The following is a 21,242-nucleotide window of genomic DNA, read 5'->3' as shown; positions in this document are numbered from 1 at the left end:
TTATTGATTCTGGCGTAGACACAGAGTTCATGGACTACAGCGCGGCCAAGACCCTGGGACTGGAGCTTCACCCCATGTCCGGAACTCAGGAGATCCAGGCTATCGACAGCCACACCATGTATCATGCCACCCACGAGACGGATCCTTTGAACGTGAGGTTGGAAGGTAACCACACTGAGACCTTAAAATTTCCCCAAACATTCCAGTCATTTTAGGCAACACCTGGCTACAAACACGTAACCCACAAATTGATTGGTGAAAAGGGAAAATTCTTCACTGGTCTGACTACTGTCATGATAACTGTTTAAATAATGCTTCCCCTCCTACACTATCTGTCCAGGATCCCCAAGAGATCTACCCTGACCTTTCCAAGGTACCTAAGGAATACCACGATCTGAAAGAAGTTTTCAGCAAACATCACGCCATCTCTCTTCCACCTCATCACCCCTATGATTGTGCCATTGACCTGCTACCCGGTACCTTTCCCCCCAGAGGCCGACTGTTTTCGCTCACCGATCAAGAACAAACTGCTATGACCAACTATATAAAGGAGTCACTACAAGCAGGTCTTATCCGACCATCATTCTCTCCAGCAGGTGCAGGTTTTTTCTTTGTTGGGAAGAAAGATGGATCCCTCAGACCCTGTATCGACTACAGATCCCTTAACGACATCACCATAAAAAACCGCAATCCATTACCTCTCATAAACACCGTGTTTGACTCTCTTCAAGAAGCCCGAATATTTACAAAACTGGACTTACACAATGCCTATCATTTAGTTCGCATTCGTGAAGGCGACGAATGGAAGACGGCATTCAACACCTCCACAGGACACTATGAGTATCCCGTCATGCCATTTGGTCTAACTAAAGCCCCAGCTGTTTTTCAGGCTCTTATCAACGACGTTCTTAGAGACATGGTGGGAAGTTTTGTGTTTGTATATCTCGACGTCGTCTTAGTGTTTTCTCCTGATCCAGAGACCCACAAGAAACACATACATGCTGTGCTTCTCCGCCTCCTCCAGAATAACCTGTTCGTTAAAGCAGAAAAGTGTCAGTTCCATTGTACCACTGTCTCTTTTCTTGGTTTCACCATCTCCCAATCAGATTGCCATGGATCCCGCCAAGACTTCTGCCGTCGTCAACTGGCCAATCCCCATGACCCGTAAACAGCTTCAACGGTTTCTTGGATTCACCAGTTTCTACCGGAGATTCATAAAGGGATACAGTAAGATCACCACACCTCTTCGTGCCCTCACCTCCAGCAAGGTCAGTTTCCATTGGAATAAGTCGGCTCAAGACTCGTTTCAAAAAGTTAAAGACATGTTCACGTCAGCTCCTATCCTGCACACCCCCGATACCACAAGGCAGTTCATTGTTGAAGTAGATGCCTCGGCTTTCGGCGTTGGGGCTGTCCTCAGTCAGAGGGCCCAGGACGATAAGGTGCATCCCTGTGCATTTTTTTCCAACACCCTTTCATCCACAGAGCGTGACTACGATGTCGGAGACCGGGAGCTTTTGGCCATAAAACTGGCATTGGAGGAACGGAGACAATGGCTGGAGGGGGCTGTCACACTATTCATTGTATGGACCGACCATAGGAATCTGGAATACATCAAGACAGCGAAGAGGCTCAACTCTCGACAAGCCAGGTGGGCTCTATTCTTTAGTCGATTTAACATTACTTTGTCTTTGAACATCTTAGGTGTGTTCTTGCTGTGTCGTGGTTCTAATTCCATGCTTTCGTTCTTTTTAAACACAGAAACAGTTTTGTTTACCTGTTTTGTAGCTACAGTTTCGCCGATGGCTGCCGGCTTCTTCTGGCTGACGCTGATGGTCTCATCCGCTGATGTCATCCGGGCGTCTCCAAAACACTTGCCATCGTTCACAATCACTTCTGGCGGTCTACTCTGTCAAAAGACGTTAAGGAGTTTGTTTCAGCCTGTCCTACCTGTGCCCAAGCCAAGGCTTCCCGCAGACCCTCAGCAGGACTGTTACGCCCATTGCCTATTCCTCGCCATCCCTGGTCTCATCTCAGTATGGAATTCATAACGGGTCTTCCCCCTTCTGATGGATGTAAGGTAATCCTCACCATTGTGGACTGTTTTTCGAAAATGTCGCATCTGGTTCCCCTCAGGAAACTCCCCTCTGCTAAGGACATGGCCAACATCATGGCTAAGGAGGTTTTCCGCCTTCATGGACTGCCCTTGGACATCATTTCCAATCGAGGACCTCAGTTTGTCTCTGGCTTCTGGAGAGAGTTCTGTGCTTGTCTGGGCATTCAAGTGAGTCTCTCGTCCGGTTTTCCGGATCAAGCCTGTCATCTCCTCAGCACCTGTTCCTGCCATCAGCTCATTACGCACACCTGCCCCCTCTGCTATATATTCACCATCCAGCCACCAGTTCACTGCCAGATTATTGAACGCTCTGCTAGTAAATTCTCCAGCCTTGTTACTCACCTTGCCGTCATAGATCCAGAACCGTGCTCCGTCCCCAACCTCGCCTTTTGGATTACCCTGTCTGCATTTCCCTATTGGACATTTCCCACCTCAGATCTTCTGGTAACGACCTCCTGTCTCCTGACTTAGTCTTTGCCTCTCCCCTTTTAATAAACATTCTTAAAACGTGTCATTCTGTGTTGGGTGTTTCTTACGGGTCCACCAGTTAAACGCATGACACTGAAGCTCTGTACAAATGTAGCTGGATGCACCACAAAACGAAGATACGTTTCTGGGATTTGGCATGTCATCTACCCTAAAGTGATGATGTACGTCACCAAAAATTAAAACTCTAAAGGGGAGATTTGGGCATAAATAACCACTAGACAAAAGTGCTCTGACATGTGTGACCTGTGTTTACACTCGCTTTCTTATTTTTACAAGCTTAGTTTTGGGTTTACGTAGAAGACCACAGACGAAAAACATTAGGGACGATTATTGCCCACAACCTAGTTATTCCAAGGAATGTTTTTTAGCCAGAGATTTGAGGAACTACTGCCACCTACAGGCTTGGCATGCCTTTGAATGTATTTCCCAATGCACCTGATTTTCTGCCCTTGTTCTAACTAAAGGGTCTCATGAGCCTTCCTAGTAAGGTCTATTCAGGGGTTCTGGAGAGGAGGATCAGTCGGATTTTTGAACCTCAGATTCAGAAGGAGCAATGTGGTTTTCGTCCTGGCCTTGTAACACTGGACCAGCTCTATACCCTTAGGAGGATCCTGGAGGGTGCGCGGGAATTTGCCCAACCCGTCTACATGTGTTTTGTGGATTTGGAGAACGCGTTTGACCGTGTCCCTCGGGGGGCCATGTGGGGGGTACTCCGGGAGTATGGGGTACCATGCCCTCTGATACGGGCTGTTAGGTCCCTGTATGACTGGTGCCAGAGCCTGTAGTAAGTCAGGCTCATTCCCAGTGACAGTTGGACTCCGCCAAAGCTTCCCTTTGTCACCAATTCTGTTCATAACCGTTATGGACAGGATTTCTAGGTGCAGCTAAGGTGTGGAGGGCATCCGTTTTGGTGGCCTGAGGATCAGGTCTCTGCTTTTTGCAGATGATGTGGTCCTGTTGGCTTCATCAGAACATGATCTTCAGCTTTCGCTGGAGCGGTTCGCAGCTGAGTGTGAAGCAGCTGGGATGAGAATCAGCTCCTCTAAATCTGAGACCATGGTCTTGATTCGGAAAAGGGTAGAATGCCTTCTCCAGGTCAGGGATGAGGTCCTGCCCCAAGTGGAGGAGTTTAAGTATCTCGGGGTCTTGTTCACGAGTGAGGGGAAGCTGGAGCATGAGATCGATAGGCGGATTGGTGCTGCATCTGCAGTGATGTGGGCATTGTACCGGTCTGTCGTGGTGAAGAGAGAGCTGAGTCAGAAGGCGAAGCTCTCGATTTACTGGTCGATCTACGTTCCTACCCTCACCTATGGTCATGACTCATGAGCTTTGGGTAGTGACCGAAAGAACGAGATCGCGGATACAAGCGGCCCGAAGAGTGGCTGGGCTCTCCCTTGGAGATAGGGTGAGAAGCTTGGTCATTCGGGAGGGGCTCGGAGTAGACCCGCTGCTCCTCCACATCGAGAGGAGCCAGTTGAGGTGGCTCGGGCATCTGGTCAGGATGCCTCCTGGACGCCTCCCTGGTGAGGTTTTCCGGGCACGTCCGACAGGGAGGAGACCTAAAGGTAGACCCAGGACACGGTGGAGGGACTATGTCTCTCACCTGGCCAGGGAACGCATTGGGATTCCCCCAGAGGAGCTGGCCCAAGTGGCTGGGGAGAGGGAAGTCTGGGCCTCTCACCTTAGGCTACTGCCCCCATGACCCGACTCCGGATAAGCGGATGAAAATGGATGGATGGATGGATGGATGGCAAACGGTCTCACTGATGAGCAAAATAGACAATTAGCAGACTACTTTGGCCACTTTTTCACTTTAGATTGAATTACTTTATTTAAAGTGACTGTGTGTATTTTCCCTGGCAATGGGGGGGGGGGGGGGGGGTAGTACATACCTAAATCATTGTAAGCAAGCAGTCTTTTTGTGTTAAAGTAAGATGCTACCGACAGGTGGCCATTAGGGTAAAAAATTCCTTGGAGTGCAACCTCCAGCAAAATGACAAGCACATCAGACTCCCTTTCATCAGTGGCATCGAGCGAAGAGGTAAATCTGTAAAACAACGTTTATGAAAGGAGAAAGTTTTGTAACCTTTTGTTACAAATCAGCAGTGATGGGAATAACGCTGTTTAAAATAACAGCATTATTAAAAAAAAGTTTTTTTTCAGTAACAAGTAATTAATTAATTACCTTCTTCAATTATCATAACGCCATTTCCATTACTGATCAGAAAATGCGTGTGTAACTAATTCAGCAGCGCAGTGTTGAAGCCGTCATCAGCTGATCGGGAGCTAAAGAGGCGGATGTTTTCATCGAAGAGCATCATGGCCCGTGAAGAACAAGGAAGACATGATATTACAGATGCAGATCCGAAGATTCACTGCTGCAGGCTGAATCTGCAGCCGTGCCCGTAGCTTGACAGCGGGACGTCCCGAAGGTCCGCTCACCTGTTCACCGCTCAGACGTCACGATCTTCTACCTTCCTAGATCATCCAGCTGTAACCTGTTTCTAATTTTGTCTTTAGTCCTGCTGTAACACTGATGCATCAGTCTCAAACGTCATGGAGCTCAGGTGTTATCAGAACTACCTGTGTGTGTTTACCACCCAGCTTCAGCTCTTCTGTGTTTGGGTCTGACCCAAGTTAGTACATTTAAGTCCTCCATCAGATTTGTGCCTCTTCTAGTGTCATTTTAAAGGATTTTATTTATTTATTTAACCATTACTAGATTACCAGCAGCACAAATGCTACTAAAAACACACACTGATGTGAAGCTGGAAAAATTAGAATACTGGTCAAAATTACATTTTTTCAGTAATTTAACTAGACTGAGAGACCAGTTAAAGGCTCAGGAACCTTTACTGGTGTTTCTATTTGCAATTATACATTTTAGCTGATCGGGGTCTTGTTAAATGTCACACAGTGACATTGTAATAGTCTAGATTAGTGAAATGTTTGTGTTTGAAGTTCCTCCTGTTAAGTGCCCATTTATTTCAATTATTCAGTTGTATAAAAAACATTTGGACAAACATTTTATTATGTTCCAGTCATTAGTCATTTATATTTCACTATTGTAGTCATTTATAGTAAATAAAGTAAGTGAAATTAAGAGGGGAACCCATTTTTCTTTCATTCTTTAATGAAAAAAAAACCCCGAAATAGTTATTTTTCTTGGTAATTAGTTACTTTTATAACTCGGTAAGTAACTGTTACTTTTTTGACAAAGTAATTAGTAACTATAACTAATAACTTTTTTAAAGTAACGTTCCCAACATTGCAAAGCAGTAAATGCATTTTGTCCTCACGAGCTCCTGTAGAAGAAAGCATGGTATGTAAGATGGCGTCACCCAAAGACTTAGAGGCTGTGTCTCAATTCAGGGTCTGCATCCTTCGTCGGCCGGTTACGTCACAGCGCCGCGACCAGGCCTGTCCCAATTCGAAGACTCCTTCAAATGCGGTCGACGAATTCGGCCTTCTTTTCACCTGTATGAAGGATGGGTCCGGTGTATCCTTCAATGGTTTACATTTCCCAAGATGCCTTGCGGGCCGGACATAGAACTTTTAAAAACAATGGCGGACAGTGAAGCGGGAGATTAAACATGCACATATAAAAGAAATATCCAAATAAAATCAGTTCTGTATTAAACTCTTGAATTTTATTTTTGTTTACAAATGAGAATTGTTTACTAGAGGGTATCCCGCTGGGTCTTGAAAATTCTTAAAAGGTGATAAATCGGTTTTGGTCAAATTAAGAGCCTTAGAAAGTATTAAAAACTATTATCACATCTTTGCTCAGGCTCAGCTTGTCGAAAGTATTTTCTCTGAATTAGCTCTCCAACAGTCAAGGAAATTATTAAAAAGCTATATAAAACTTCGAGCTCCATCGTTTAAAGTTCCTTCTCCCTTCTGCTCAGCGGTTCCACGGTTGCTAGGCGACGGAACGTTCACCGAGTGAGTGGCGGGAATTCATGAAGGCTAGGCCTGTCCAAATTCACAGCCGTTAACATCTGGTCTACTCGGCCGACGGAGGACCCAGCCCACGTCGGCCGAGTAGACTGAGTCCTTCGAAGGATGCAAACCCTGAATTGAGACACAGCCACAGTGTTTCTCAATGCCAAGGAACTCTGCCTTGATGTCTTGTCCCCACCCCGGTTGCCTAGGAGATACGTCATCAGAAGCAGCCAAGGCATGTTCCAATGTTCATGTTCTACCGAGGCGTCTGTTCTCCGTTTGTTAGCTGTTCAGCTAGCTGAGCAAGGATACACGGGAGGTGTCTTGTAGCCTAGCCTTGGTCAAAAATTACCCAGAATATGCCGCATTATTTTCAAAATGATGGCGGATCAAAAGCCGGCAGCTTCTTCGGGGGCAAATTTCAAGTTTAAAAGTAAGTTAACTAATTTAAAATGTTTTTTTAGACCCACAGAAGTTATCTATTGTTGATTATTAGTTTCAACTTCAGTGGCTAGCAGGTAGTAACTTGCTTATATTCAATTCAATTCAGAAGTACTTTATTAATCCCAGAGGGAAATTGATTGCTGTAGTAGCTCAGAATAATAATAATAATCAAGTCATCAAAGAGTTATTGTATAATACAATTACAATATATTACAATTACAGAAAATATGTTTAACAAATATGTACACAATTTGAAATGTGAAAGGCTCGTTATATATTCATATTGAAACTTATACGTATAAAGTATAACGTTATCTCCCGTGTCACGTGACGTTACGTGACCGCCGTGGAAACCATGGTCACGTGATGTAAGTCTGTTCCATTTAACAGTTTTCTTTGACCAAGGAAGGACCGTGTCCTCGTAAGTAAGGCGCCTGGCCTCGCAAGACATCGCCTTGCAAGGCCAGGCACCTTGACATTGAGAAACACCTTCGTTTTTTATGGTTATATGTTACAAAGCTGCCAATATTTTTCAAGAACTGGGCATCATTTAATTCATTTTCAACAACATTTAGATGGATTAATGGTAAAAACTACATGTTGCCTCTTTAAGTTGTGTTTTTTCGAGGATGGATGTTTTCCCCGAATATATGCAGAAGAACAAATTACGATTCAGAAAAGCCACAATTAATATTACATTTAAAATAACATGGTCAACATTAGGGTGTTGGTATTTACTAAATCAGTTTGTAAAAATCTGTTTGAAGTCAGTATGTAATACAATCCTTTCGGTGTAAATCTCATTGGTTGATTATACATAAACGACCAGCTAATAAAATTTGTAAGGTGTTGATTTTTGTTAGTTTTGATACTTTTAGTTAAAGTGTACTCTCGATACGCCTTTTTACAATAACCTGGTTTATTTCTCCAAAGGCTGGCATTGCCTGCATGGACATCCAATAGATGGAGCTCTTGTGTATTAAAAGATAAATCAGCATTCTTTTTCTCTCTTTCTCTCTGAAAAACAATATGACCAATTTTTTCAAATTACTTCATTTTGAAACAAACCAAAAAGAGCAAATTCCCACTGTGGTCACCTGCTTGGACCCATTTCTTACCAAGTGACCATGAGGTTTTTCAAGGCCTTCAACCAGTCTTTTTTCAAAATAACTCGGGTATTTATTTTTCATGGTGTCACAAATAAGCTCCAAGGTCACCAATTTAAAATTGAGTTTTAATCTCAAGGCATCAAACAAAAAAAGTCTCCTCTTCAGAGCTTTATTGGCTCTGACAAACTAATGCAATGCCATCTACTCCTTAGATGGTTTTCATCTAACAGATATGTCTAGACACTTTTGATTCACATTTGGCATTTAGTTTTGCAGTGTGGACTGTGTGTGAGACTGTAAATAAGCCCAGCATCTTTGGGGAAAGAACTGATAAAACACTGGTGTTAGAGGATCACGCAGCCTGCTGGGAGGCAGATCTAAACCACGGATTGTTCAAAGAAAATAAAAATAATATCCAACATTTCTCTGTTTATCTGAGCTTTGGGATAGTATAAATCATACAATTGTGATGAATGATAAAATGCAAGCTTTGTTGGTTAGATGTAAAAAAGAAATTCTTAAGGAAAACATTGAGTCAACTTTGATTTAAAGATAATTAAATCATCTTTAGTGTTCATCATGACAAAGTGCTTCTTTAAAATGTTGTCTTCATCACATTCTGCTGAAATAAAGAGCCAGCCTCTTTTGTCCTCTCATTTGTTATTTCTTTTGTTGTTGTTGTTGTTCCAGTATTTGTTCCCATACGTAATGTCACATTCCGGATGCCCTCGCTGACTTGACTTGGCACGCGCATGTTTGGAGCGGTTGAATTCACTTTTAAACACGCCTTTTCTCCAGAGGTCCCAGCCCCATGTGATGTGACCCGCATGACTAATTCCATTTAAAGGGGAACAGCATGCATAAGGGCGCTCACTTTTCTGTCTTCTATTTGCATAATTTTGTTTGGCAACTTGGAAAAGGGCCATTAACAGCACTGAAGGCACACACTGTAAAGGGTAGGGATGGAGGGGGATCAATACTGTATTTCAACATCTTTAGCATCATTGAGGTCCAGATCTGGAAGTGTTTTTTAACTGATTCATGCATCAGTTTCTGATAAGGAAACTCCGTTGTACTGGCTTGCTTAATCTCTGACAGACACATTCACCAGATCAATAGTCTTTTACTTTTTTTTTGTCGCAAAGACAAGATTGATTGCCAGCAGTTACATTGTGCTCAGTCCCACTTCTCGTTCTCCTCATTATCGTTTCAATTAGAAATTCTCTTGGGACCTTATCTGGGGAGGCATTAAAGCTGTTATAGCAAATCTACAGAACTAGCTAGTTTTTGAAGACAAACACGGTCATGGAAGTCTCACCCCTCCCCAAGGGTATCTTCCCCGAGACGCTTCTGCTGGAACCAGAAACTCGCGGTGCCGAATGAAATGAGACACCAGTCGAAGTTTTCTAGGTCCAGTCGTCTTTTGTTGTCCGTGACTTCAAATGATGCTTTTCTTTTTGAGACTCTGGTAATGTGTACTAAAGCTGAAGTGGTAGCAGCCGGATGTTTTCCTTCTCTGATATTATTGAGCGGAGATCCTGTCAAACCACTGGTGTTCTGTTGCTAAATACGCAAGAAACCCAGGGAGGTTGGTTCAATGGGACCAACAGCTGGATGGTCCATTGGCTGAGTTTGGTCCAAAAATGTGTTATTTTGAGATTGTATTATGAGTTTTTTAGACAAATGCAAGAGAACCACTTTGTTTTTTTATCTCCACTATATATTTATAGTTACACCATGTTAGAATGTTGTTAAGAAGCATGAAAAAAAGGCTTTAAGCTAATTTTCCAAATTTGCCATTACAGCTTTAAGATCCTGGGACCTCCTACGGGTTAAACCCTGCTTGTTTTGGACAGAATGACCTCTGACATCAACTATTTTCAGGTCAAGAAGTGAACGCATGAGTCAGTCAAGTGGATTACACAGCAGGGGGTGCCGGTGGGACTCAAGGGGATGACGGGGGAAAGTTGTGGCTGCCAGTGAGGAGGAAATAATCACAATGTTACCTTCTCGTGAATTATTAATTGTCCTGTTCTTATTTTGGCCAAGCATGTGATGCTGCATTTTCATTTGTGGCTTTGAAGCTGTGTACATGGGTGTTAATGTTGGGTTTTTCTTTTTTTGACAGCTGTATTACTGCTGATAAGCGGGACTGTGTGAGCTGATCAAGTAGTGAGACAAGCATTCAGAGCAGGAGCAGCACAGCAGCAGCAGCGCTGTAGTCGCAGAGAGCCGTGGCAGCAGAAGCAGCAGCACTATCAGTCACAGCGCAGGCAGCAGCGACAGCAGCAGCAGCAACAAACTCTCCTGCCTTTTTCCCTCTTCTTTCTGGAGTTGTTTCCTGCTCAGTGGACAAAAGCCAAGGAAGTAGGAGGGAAGTGATCCAGGGCTGATAGCTGCCACCTAAAACAAAACCAAAACGCAGACCTGGCTGCCCACATGCCTATCGAATTTGTTTGCAAAATCAAATTTGCAGAGGAGGATGAGAAGCAGAAAAGCCAGCAGGATGGGGATAAGGAGAGCCTGATCGAGGAGAGCTGCACACCACCGGCCAAAGACTTGGCCGGGTTTGCCAACTCCTGCTCCCTCCATGGGATTAACCACATCTTTGTCTCTGGTCGTCTGGGCATCCGGCAGACTCTGTGGGCTCTTGCCTTCTTGACTTCTCTAGCACTCTTTCTGTACCAAGCCGCTAAGTGTGCCATCTCCTACCTGGAGCATCCTCATGTCACGGCTTTGAATGAAGAGGCGAGCCCTGAGATGGTTTTCCCTGCTGTGACCATCTGCAACATCAACCGCTTCCGCTTCTCCGCTCTGACTGACGCCGACATCTACCACCTGGCAAACCTGACAGGTCTGCCCCCCAAAAACAGGGATGGACACAAACCCACTGATTTGATGTATCCCGCTCCTGACATGCAGGACATCTTCAACAGGACGGGACATCAGCTAGATGAGATGCTGATGAGCTGCAATTTCAGTGGACAGAACTGCTCCAGCGAGGACTTCTCTGTGGTGAGTGCAAAAGTTTCTTAAAGTTGCACTTTTTGCCCGACTCGCTCTCCTCACAGCTGTGCCGTTTAGACTAAATGAAGTCTTTTACTTTTGAGTCTTTGCCTTATAAAACCACAAGGATTCCTGAGTGCCTTTCTTCCCGACATTCTTCATGTTTCATCTGAAACCACTGATAAAAGTGAGATCAAACTGAACACTTTTAGAGGAGAGCAACTCTCTTTGTCTTTAAACCCATCTCCATGGGGCGTTCGGTTCCCACGATGCAGTTCTGCATGCAAAATTCATGGCTTTGCCTCAGTCGTTGAGCTGCATCTCGTCTCTCCAAGTTCAGAGCAGCAACAGTGTTTCTCCTCAGCTGTGCAATCTGGAACGTCAAAAAACAAAGTCTGCTCCCGAAGAGGGAAAACACAGAGCTGTCATATGTGGTTGTGTACTTTATTTTTTCTAAGGCAAACTGTGCTTTAATGCCGCCTCGCTGCTGAGAGCGCATGGCAACAAAATAGTCATCAAAAATAGCCGAGTCTATTCTTCCTCGTTCCATCGCTCCCTGTCGCTCCCACTCTCGCTGTCTGACATTGCAGAGCGGCTGGCTCGAGCTCTGGGCGCTTGTACCTTTCAGGAGGGAGGGAGTAATGCTTCTTCAGTGTTGTATTTCAATCTCGCTGCTGTTAGGATTAAATATTTAAACACCGACATACATGATTTTTGCATTAGCTAGATTGACTAAAAGAAAGAAACAATTTTCATGAGTGTGTGTGTGTGTGTGTGTGTGTGTGTGTGTGTGTGTGTGTGTGTGTGTGTGTGTGTGTGTGTGTGTGTGTGTGTGTGTGTGTGTGTGCGCGCGTGTGTGTGTGTGTGTGTGTGTGTGTGTGTGTGTGTGTGTGTGTGTGTGTGTGTGTGTGTGTGTGTGTGTGTGTGTGTGTGTGTGTGTGTGTGTGTGTGTGTGGGAGAGAAGCATTGGAAAAGCTTGGAGGAATCAGGTGAAAGGAGGATAGTTTGTGCTTATTTTTCTGTGCACTATTTATTTAAGGCATTGTCCGTCCAGGAGATGGATTTCCCCATCGCTCCTGCAGGAAAAGGGATATGCGATTGCTTTAGTGATGATAAACTGTGGGTGTCAAGTGGTAATAGGGTGTGTTGAACATTGACATGGTCACCGACTTATCGCAAAGATGGCACTAGAAGATGTGTACCAAAATAAGCCAGTTTAGTTTTCTAAAAAAAAACCAGGTTACACACTACAATAAGGGTCCCTTTATTAACATGACTTAGCACTTTATTAAACATTAATAAGCTATTAAATAAAGTATTAACAACTGCTTAATAGCAATAGATACCCCCCCCCCCCCCCCCCGGCCCTTTGTCTTAACCTTAAGGACATATAAAAACAATATGGTGAACGTTCATAAAAGGATAAAAGGATTGTTTGTTAATGCTTAATAATACACTTAGCAACATAATAAAGGGACTGTTATTGTAAAGTGTTACCAAAAAATGTTCTTTTTGTTTTATGTTTTCAAAGCAGGTTCCTGTAAACTTACCGGTGGCGTTAAAATGGATCCCACATCTGAAAACTATGAAAAAATGATTTAAGCCAGTGAATAAAACACAAATCAAGTTTCTCAGGGAACATCCAAACAAAACATAACAGGAACGTGAAAGTTCAGCTTTAATGATAACGTCCCCCCCCCCACACACACACACACACACGCACACACACACTCACTCTTCCAATTAGCAGACGCTTCACACGTTCGTAGTCCGGTTGCTCTCTCCCGAGCCTCCGTGACTTCAGATCCAGAGGAAAGTTCCCCAAGCTGCTGTTTTGTCTCTGTCAGCTATGTGATCCACGTTTTCTGGGGCTGTCCGTTGGATCTGTTACAGGCTGCCTCCGTGCATGACAAATCACTCACTCTGAGCAAAAAACTGGGAAGAAGGGATTGGGAGTTGTGGGCCCTGAGAGCAACGTGTAAAAAGTAAGAAAACCGCACACGAAACTTCTACACACACAGTTACACAGGTGTGTGTGTGTGTTTGTAACAGCAAATCACGTCTGTTACAGGAAAGAGCCATTATTACTGCTGATGTGCTATTAATCACACGTGCACATGTACAAACACAGAAAGAAGCCCTGCACGAGTGAGTCATTATTCCTGCTCTCACGGGGCCCTCCTCCAGGATCGGCTCTTTGTAATGCCTTTTCTTTCGATTGATCATACTGGAAGCAGCAGATGTTTTATTTTGGTAATAGCTACATGGATTTCAGACTGTTGGAGCAAAAAGGTATGACGGACTAAAGTCTCAGTATTTTCTGACATTTAGGCTTTCTCACAAACGGGCCGTGACCTGTGGCGTCGACTTCTGGCCTGGATTTGTTTTTCACGTCACATATAATCTTTGGTTTTGAATGTGTGGATTAAAAATCAGAAGATGGATTTTCTGTGCTGCTTTTTTATTCCCCAAAGAGTTGAGATGTGTGAATTTAGCCTTTATAATAAAGCCGGATCTCAGGGCCGAAGCGGAGCTCTAATTTATGGCAGGAAAATACAAAGTCACGTATCTGAGAAATTCATTCTCCTCCTTTCAGCCGCGCAGGCCGGCGTGATTATTTGACGTAGGTAATAAGGCCATTCTTTATAATTAAAGATTACATTATTGACTTGGATTAATCACAGAAGATAAAGCTGATTCAACAAGCCATGAATAAATAGATTAATATTTTTCTTCCAGTCGAACTCTGAATAATTGTTCATCAAGTGCGAGGTGCTGTCGCTGAGATGAGCAGCCAGCCCTTTGGCTTCTTTCTTCTAAGCAAAGCTATGTAGTAGTTTGCTCTGACTCTCAGCTGGGTTTGCTGCTGCATTATCAGATTTTGCTCTCAGCAAGGACAGATACTCTCTGCATATATTCATGCAGACAGCGAAGCACCTATAGGGTGGCATGTGAAGAGATCTATAAAAACCTGTGTTAACAAGGGCAGCTCTGAAGAGCTCTTCGCCTTCAGTTTGTCATTTAACTGACTGAAGCCTCTGTTGGGTATTTTATAGATAATTGAATGTTTAACGGTGTAAGCCACAGATGATGTTTACCCCCCTTCTACTCCATTTTATCCTTCACAGAGCGAAGACAGAGGCCTTAAATCACAGAAATGTAAATTTTCAGTCGAGGGAAGTGGCATAAAAAAGCAATCTGAACAAGTGCACGGCCCCTGTGGGTCATCAGGGGAGAAAAATCGTCAGCAAAGGAAAACGGTGCTTAGTGTGAAGAGAAGAGACACAATAAAGTCTGGATGTTAGAGGCAGAGGTTGTTACAGAGCAATATGGCGGGAGATTTGTTGGTGTAATCGCACAAAAAACTTTGGTTTGTGTTTTTTTCCCCGTGTCCTGTCTGGCTGTGAAGCAAACAGAACTGATGTCTCAATGCTGGTGACAAGCCTTACAGATTTACTCTCAGGTGGAGCATCAAAGCGTCTGCTTTTAATGTCACGCCTGATACTTAAAACTTCATTGTTATTGTTTTTGAATGCTTTGTAATTCTGACCAGACACGGAGTCAGAGGCGAAAGAGAAAGGAAGAGACAAAAGGTGGTGGTGTTGGTGGTGGGGTGGGGGTGGGGGTGGGGGGGGGGGGGGGGTGGGGGTGGGCTACAAAAATAAACAATAATGAACAAGAGTCTGCTTCTAGACATGCAGAAAGAGAAAAAAATACAAAAAAATGGGACACAACAACAATACAACAAGATCCATCTATCACTGCATCAACTTGATGAAAAAATATATAATCAACATGTTTAACTGAACAATCACACGATTATAAATCACAGTGCATTTAGTGCCAACCACAGCCGACATGTGTTTAACGTGCCCAAGCCCATACTTATGAGAGCAGCATGTGAGCACCTGTGTGTGTACACGCGCTTGTTTATGTAAGGTTTCTCTATAGGAGCGTCCAACAGAGAGTGTGAGGGGTCACAGATCCGCCCCCCAAAGATGTGTAGGAGACGGGGGGAGCTCCAAGTCCCAGAGATCCAGGAGCTGCCCCAGAACACAGGAACCCCAGGGAGACCGCGACCAGAAAAGCGCCCGCCCCCCTCGATAGGTGCAGAGGATCGCCCCTGGGGGCCACAACCAGGAGCCGGCAGAGTCCCGGGAGATATCGGCAGCACCCCCTAGCCGGCCGAGCAAAGCACAGCAAAGGAAAACGGTGCTTAGTGTGAAGAGAAGAGATGCAATAAAGTCTGGATGTTAGAGGCAGAGTTTGTAACAGAGCAATATGGCGGGAGATTTGTTGGTGTAATCACACAAAAAACTTTGTTTTGTGTTTTTAAGCACAAAAGCAGGGACCAGAGGTCTTCCCGAGCGCTGGATGTTGTTTGTCGAATCCAACCAAAGGTGTGTGAGATGGAAACGAGGCCATCCATGTCAGGACAAGAAATACATCCTTGACCTTTGGCTGAGTGGGAGTCCTACAGAAACTCCAGCACGGGCTTTCATTCTGAGTTGTACACCGCACGCACGCACCCGCGTGTGTGTGAGTGAGTGTGTGATAATCTAATGTGTGCATGTGCAGATGACTGAGATTGGCATCCTCTTTCCCAGCGGGTCAAAAGTCTGCTCACCACTTAGCAGCAGACACACACACACACACACACACACACACACACACACACACACACACACACACACACACACACACACACACACACACACACACACACACACACACACGCACACACAAAGGCGTTTCCACCAGCGACCAGCCTTACCCCCTGGTGAAGAGCACGGAGTGTGTGAGCTTGAAAGTGACTGGATATCTTGACTGGCTTCATCTCCAGCAGCCTGTCAATTAGCCATCTACAGTTGCACTGCTGTGGGAGTCCCCGCAGCTTAACGTGCTGTCTGATATCTGACACACACACACACACACACACACACACACACACACACACACACACACACACACACACACGCACGCACACACACGCACGCACACACACACACACACACGCACTGAGGGGGTATTAGGCTTCAAACAACTCATAAACAAATATGTGCAGCATTTTCTTCTCTTTGTTTAATTTTTAAGAACAAAGAAGGAGGAAAAAAACACCAATTTCTTATCTTTGGAGGCTGTATCCTTCCTCTCCATCTCCTCCTCCTCCTCCTCCTCCTCCTCCAGTGTATCAGTGGAAGATGAATTGCAGTACAGTGCAACTGGTCGACTTCCCCTTCTGATATGCATCACCGCTGTCTAATCAGATGAAACCCACCTGTGACCAGAAACTGGATAATATGCAAACAGTTTATGTTTGAGAAGCTTTCCTCTTTTTTCCTCTCTTGCTGGCGTGTCTGTGCCAAGAGCTTGATGAGGAGAATCTGCAGCTCGGGGATGGCTTTTAACTCCACGATGAAGGCTTCCGATGTTGTGTTGCTGCTGCTGAATCCCCCCCCCCCCCCCACCCACCCCACCCACCCCACCCTTCCCTAACCCCTGGGAGTCTTTTACTCACACAGACATTCGTCTCTCTCTGACAAGTCATACACCAAGCTGCTGGTACTGTTAATGTGCCTGCACACACACACACACACACACACACACACACACACACACACACACACACACACACACACACACACACACACACACACACACACACACACACACACACACACACACACACACACACACACACAGCAGCAGCAAAGGTAGAATGCTTCCTGGTACAACACACGGGTCTCGTCACAGATTGAGAGAGTTGGCTTGTGAGATTGATCATGACTCCTGACTGGGCGCCCCTCCCTCTCCGGAGGAATCGATACATCCTTCAGTCAGATTGCTTCCCTGCCCTTCCCACTCCAGGCCTGGTGTGACTAATTATCTTGTGTCTGTGTTTTGGGCCCAGTCTCAGCTGCATCTGTTAATGCAGCCGGAGCTGGTGGAGGATTAGATCTTTAGAACAAGGCATCTGTTTATTTTAGCTCATATCCACTGCAGATCAATCAATATACACTGTCTACCGTCCCCCCCCCCCCCCCCCCCCCCCCCCAAGGTGCTGAAATTACGGGGCAATATGAAATGACTCACAGCTTACAAACTGTGAAAAAGATTGTTTCAAAGAGCAGAGAAACAGTTTTTTTTACTTGCCCTTTTTTTCTAACACAATTGGTCGTTGAGTTTAAAAAGCAGGTTGAATGGAAAAATAGACTTCTACCCCTATTTCCTGCATTAGCGTCTGATATGAAGCAGACAAAGAAGCACTCAGGAAGCACAGATCGATGTCGCAATGAGGGAGGCTGTTGTTGGTTTAGCGTCCAGGACACAGCAGAGAATGTCTCGGCTGATAGAAGCTAACAGTTAGCATTAGCAACGCCACCACACGGCAGAACTCCTTCAGGCTTGTTATTATTTTGTGGAGAGAAATCATCAACGTTGCAAAGAAAAGAGGCAGTCGTAGAGTTGCGTTCTTGTCAGCCAATCAAAGGCGAGATGCCTGAAACAATAAAGAGTAGACTCCAAATCCTGCCGTTTTCCACTGAAGACGCTGGAGAGCGTAACAGCGTTGCCACCATATTGGCTGAGATCCTCAACGCTACTGCAAACTTGAAGCATCAGCAGCACGGAACGGCACTGCTTCACCCCAGTATAGTCTTTGGAGTGATTCAAACTCAGAAGCACGCCTCTAAAGACTTTTCCACGAGCCGCTTCTGGGAAGCGTCAGTTACCTCAGTTAGCATAGGGCTAGACAGGAAATCAAACACGGATTCAGTCTCAAATCCCCGGTAATTAAAAAAATAAAGTATTGCAGCATCGCTATTTCATATATATGAGGCTGACGTGTGACCCAACGGCTTATTTACTCCCAGTGTTGTTCCAGAAGTGCAGCGCTGTGTTTTTCATGGCTTTAATCCTGGCAGTGGAGGGGAACATCATATATGACACCAAACAGCAACGACAACATAATTTTCTTCTTGTTGTTTGAATGGCGGACGGCATAAACAAATCGTAACCTTTGAAGTCTCGAGGAATCTTGTGATCTCGCAAGTGGAGCGAGGAGCATGGCAGAGAAGTTGCTTCGCTGCGGAGACTCTCCTGGTGTGCACTGGAGTGCTGTGATTGTCACGATGAAACCGTTGTGCTGCCGTTCCGCACCGCTGATGCTTCCGGTGGTCACTAGGGCTCACACTCCAAACCTAACTGGAGTCAACGCAGGGTGAGCAACTATGGCGGTTTTTTGTGTGGCTTACGGTCGCAACAATTGGCGCACTATTGAAAACAGATCACCTGGCATTACTTTTCTATCCTTGCTGTTGGGATTTTTTATTTTATTATATTTGCACAGGGGGCAACCTATCCAAGATGGCGGCCCGCTGCTACGCCAACTCCATTAGGCAGTGCCAGTCCACCGGGTGTCTACATATATTGTGTCTGTTTTTTTCCACCCCACACTCCTTTGGTTAACTTCCACTTCCTGAAACTTTTCTTTTCTCCACAGAGATCGACTCACAAGGCATTTATTTATAATAGACGCCTCTGCATAGGTATTGAAATAAGTGAATGAGATCTTTAAAGTTGGATCTAAAAGACGAAAACTAAACATTTTTTTCTATTCGTCTTTAATTCAATAACAAATCTTCCGCAGTGTTGTGATCCTCGTGATTTATTTTAAATGTAGCTCCTGTAAACAAAACTGTGCATTCACGCTCAGCAGTTACCGTCACAACTTTTTCTCTCATCATTTAATTTCCACCATGCAAACCCTCTTTCCATGAATAAACTGTGGTATTTTCAAATATCAACAAATTACCAGTTTCAAAGGATTCATTTGCAGCAGCCCAACGAACAGAGGAATCATCATTTAGGAGAAAATTGTCAGGGTGATTTAAAGTTAACTGTTTCTCCTAAATTTAGCAGTAGTGGTGAATGTCATCCGCCATACAAATTAAAAATGGCTAAGATCATTTTAAATTTACAAGCTGCCAATGTGAGCTCTCCATTTCGTCTTACACCCCCATCTCTGAATGCATTAGTGGAAACTCCTCTGAAAAATTAACCAAGCTTGCTCTTAGGTCGCCACATAATGGGCTTGTGCTTCGTCATTCCCCTCGCATGTAGGGTTTAATTAGTTGGAGAGAGCTAGCAAACACAGGTGAAAAGACAGAGATGCTAAACATTAAAGTGATGAAAACATAAGAAGGAAATGAAATAATCCTGTATTTTTTGATGCATTTTTTCTGTAATGTTGCAGGATTCTACATGTAGAGTTTACACTCAAAAAGACACTCACTGAGGATCAGCAATTTAACCCTAATATGTCCTTAGTGCATTTTTTGGTGCTTAAAGGATGAAAACTTTAGAAAATGAAAGGGTTAAATGGACCACTTCTTTATGTTCTGAAAAATGCACAAAATATTAAGAAAAATAACAATAATAAACAGAAATTAGCTTTTACTTTAACAGTCTAAGCAAAACAAATAAATAAATTAGGTAAAATAAACTCATCTTTTCATGAAGTTTGGTGAAAAACAAAACAAAGGTGTGTAACACTGAAAAACATTTTTTATGGTTGATTTTGATTATAATCAGTCATTCTGAGTTTTTCATGCAGGCTGAATATGAAAATAGTCTCCTACGCCTATCTCCTGCATTAGCTTCTAATAGAAAATAGACGGTGAAACTCTAGGACTGGAAAATCCTGACATTTCTACGACTGAACCATCTTGACTCGCAGCGGGGAAGGTTGTTGTTGTTTCAAGGTGCAGGAAACAGCATTGAACTTTTCAGCTAGCATAAGCTAACTATTACCATTTGTTGTATATTTTATACACTAACATGTGCCAAAGCAAACATGAGAGAAGGACAATTATTAAATATGCTGATGATTCTGTAGTTGTAAGTCTCCTGAGAGAAGGGGAATACAGCCATGGACCTGTTCTTGATGATTTTATCTCTTGGTGTGATGAATCATATCTACAACTTAATGTAATTAAAACAAAAGATATGATCATCGATTTTAGAAGGAAGCCTCAACAACAGCATGATCTTTCCATAATCAAAGGTCAAACTATTGAGCAGGTGGAATCATATAAATATCTGGGGACAATTATTGACAGGGAGCTGAATTTTGAGGAAATCTGTGATGCTGTGGGTAAGAAAGGCCATCAGCGTTTGGACTGCCTTAGAAAACTGGCCTCATTCCATGTGGACAGGACTATAATGTCCATGTTTTATTGTTCTTTTATTGAAAGTGTTTTATCCTTTTCCTTAGCCTCGTGGTTTGGCCAGGCAAATCTTAAATAAAAGGAAACGCTGAACAGGATAGTAAAGTGGTCGGGTCGTCTGCTTGGAAAACCAGTGAAAAGTGTGGCACAGCTGTACAGTGGGCAGGTAGAGAGAATTGCCAAAGCTATTGTTAGGGACACGGGCCACCCACTGCACGCCCAGTTTGCTCTCCTGCCATCAGGACGGTGCCTAAGTGCAGGACCAAGAGGTATAAAAGGAGCTTTATTCCTGAGGCAGTAACAATCAATGAGTCTGGCGTGGCTATTTTACTTTACTTTATTTTTATTTATTCATGTTTTGTTTTTATATTTTTATTGATGTGTGTATTTTTTGTGACTGTGTGTGTAACTGGGCGCAAATTTACCTGCGGGTATTAATAAAGTTACCTTGACCTTGACCTTGACCATTAGCGACTCAACCACATGGCAGAACTCCTCCAGGCTTGTTTTATTTGTGGAGATAAAGCATCCATGTCGTTGAGCAAAGGGAGTCAGTTGTGTTGTTGTTAGCCAGTTCAAGGCAAAATGTCTAAATATCAGGAAATAAGACTCCGAGTCATGCTGTCTGCTGTCACTCTACTGCAGCAGACTTTACCCTGTTGATCCGAGCGCTTCTGGGCTTTTTTCTCCCCAGAGTACGACTTGCAAGGAATTAATTCCTACCAGAGACCACCGCAAATGTATTGATTAAACTAGTGTTCAACATCTTAAAATATTGTCAAATTATGTGAAAATTACATAGTTTTTCTTCCAAAGTATAACTCGGGTTCAAGTCTAAATAAAGGCTCAGTGAGAGGAGGCAGAAATTACCACTAAATGAAATGTTCACATCCACATCCCACCAAC

At 44.0% G+C, this 21,242-nt stretch overlaps 1 protein-coding gene across 1 annotated transcript in view; it reads left to right on the top strand.

The window, feature by feature from the left end:
- Nucleotides 1-10,089: 10,089 nt before the first annotated feature.
- asic4a (acid-sensing (proton-gated) ion channel family member 4a) overlaps nt 10,090-21,242 on the top strand; it is a 195,814-nt gene continuing 184,661 nt past the window's right edge. The window contains exon 1 of the mRNA XM_015966821.3: nt 10,090-11,118. Coding sequence (XP_015822307.1) covers nt 10,543-11,118 — 576 coding nt within the window. The 5' untranslated portion in view covers nt 10,090-10,542. The remainder of the gene's footprint in view (nt 11,119-21,242) is intronic.

This window comes from Nothobranchius furzeri, chromosome 14 (genome assembly GCF_043380555.1).
Source record: "Nothobranchius furzeri strain GRZ-AD chromosome 14, NfurGRZ-RIMD1, whole genome shotgun sequence".
NCBI lineage: Eukaryota > Metazoa > Chordata > Actinopteri > Cyprinodontiformes > Nothobranchiidae > Nothobranchius > Nothobranchius furzeri.
The sequence above is the reverse complement of the archived record's forward strand: the minus strand, read 5'-3'. Positions and strand labels throughout refer to the sequence as shown.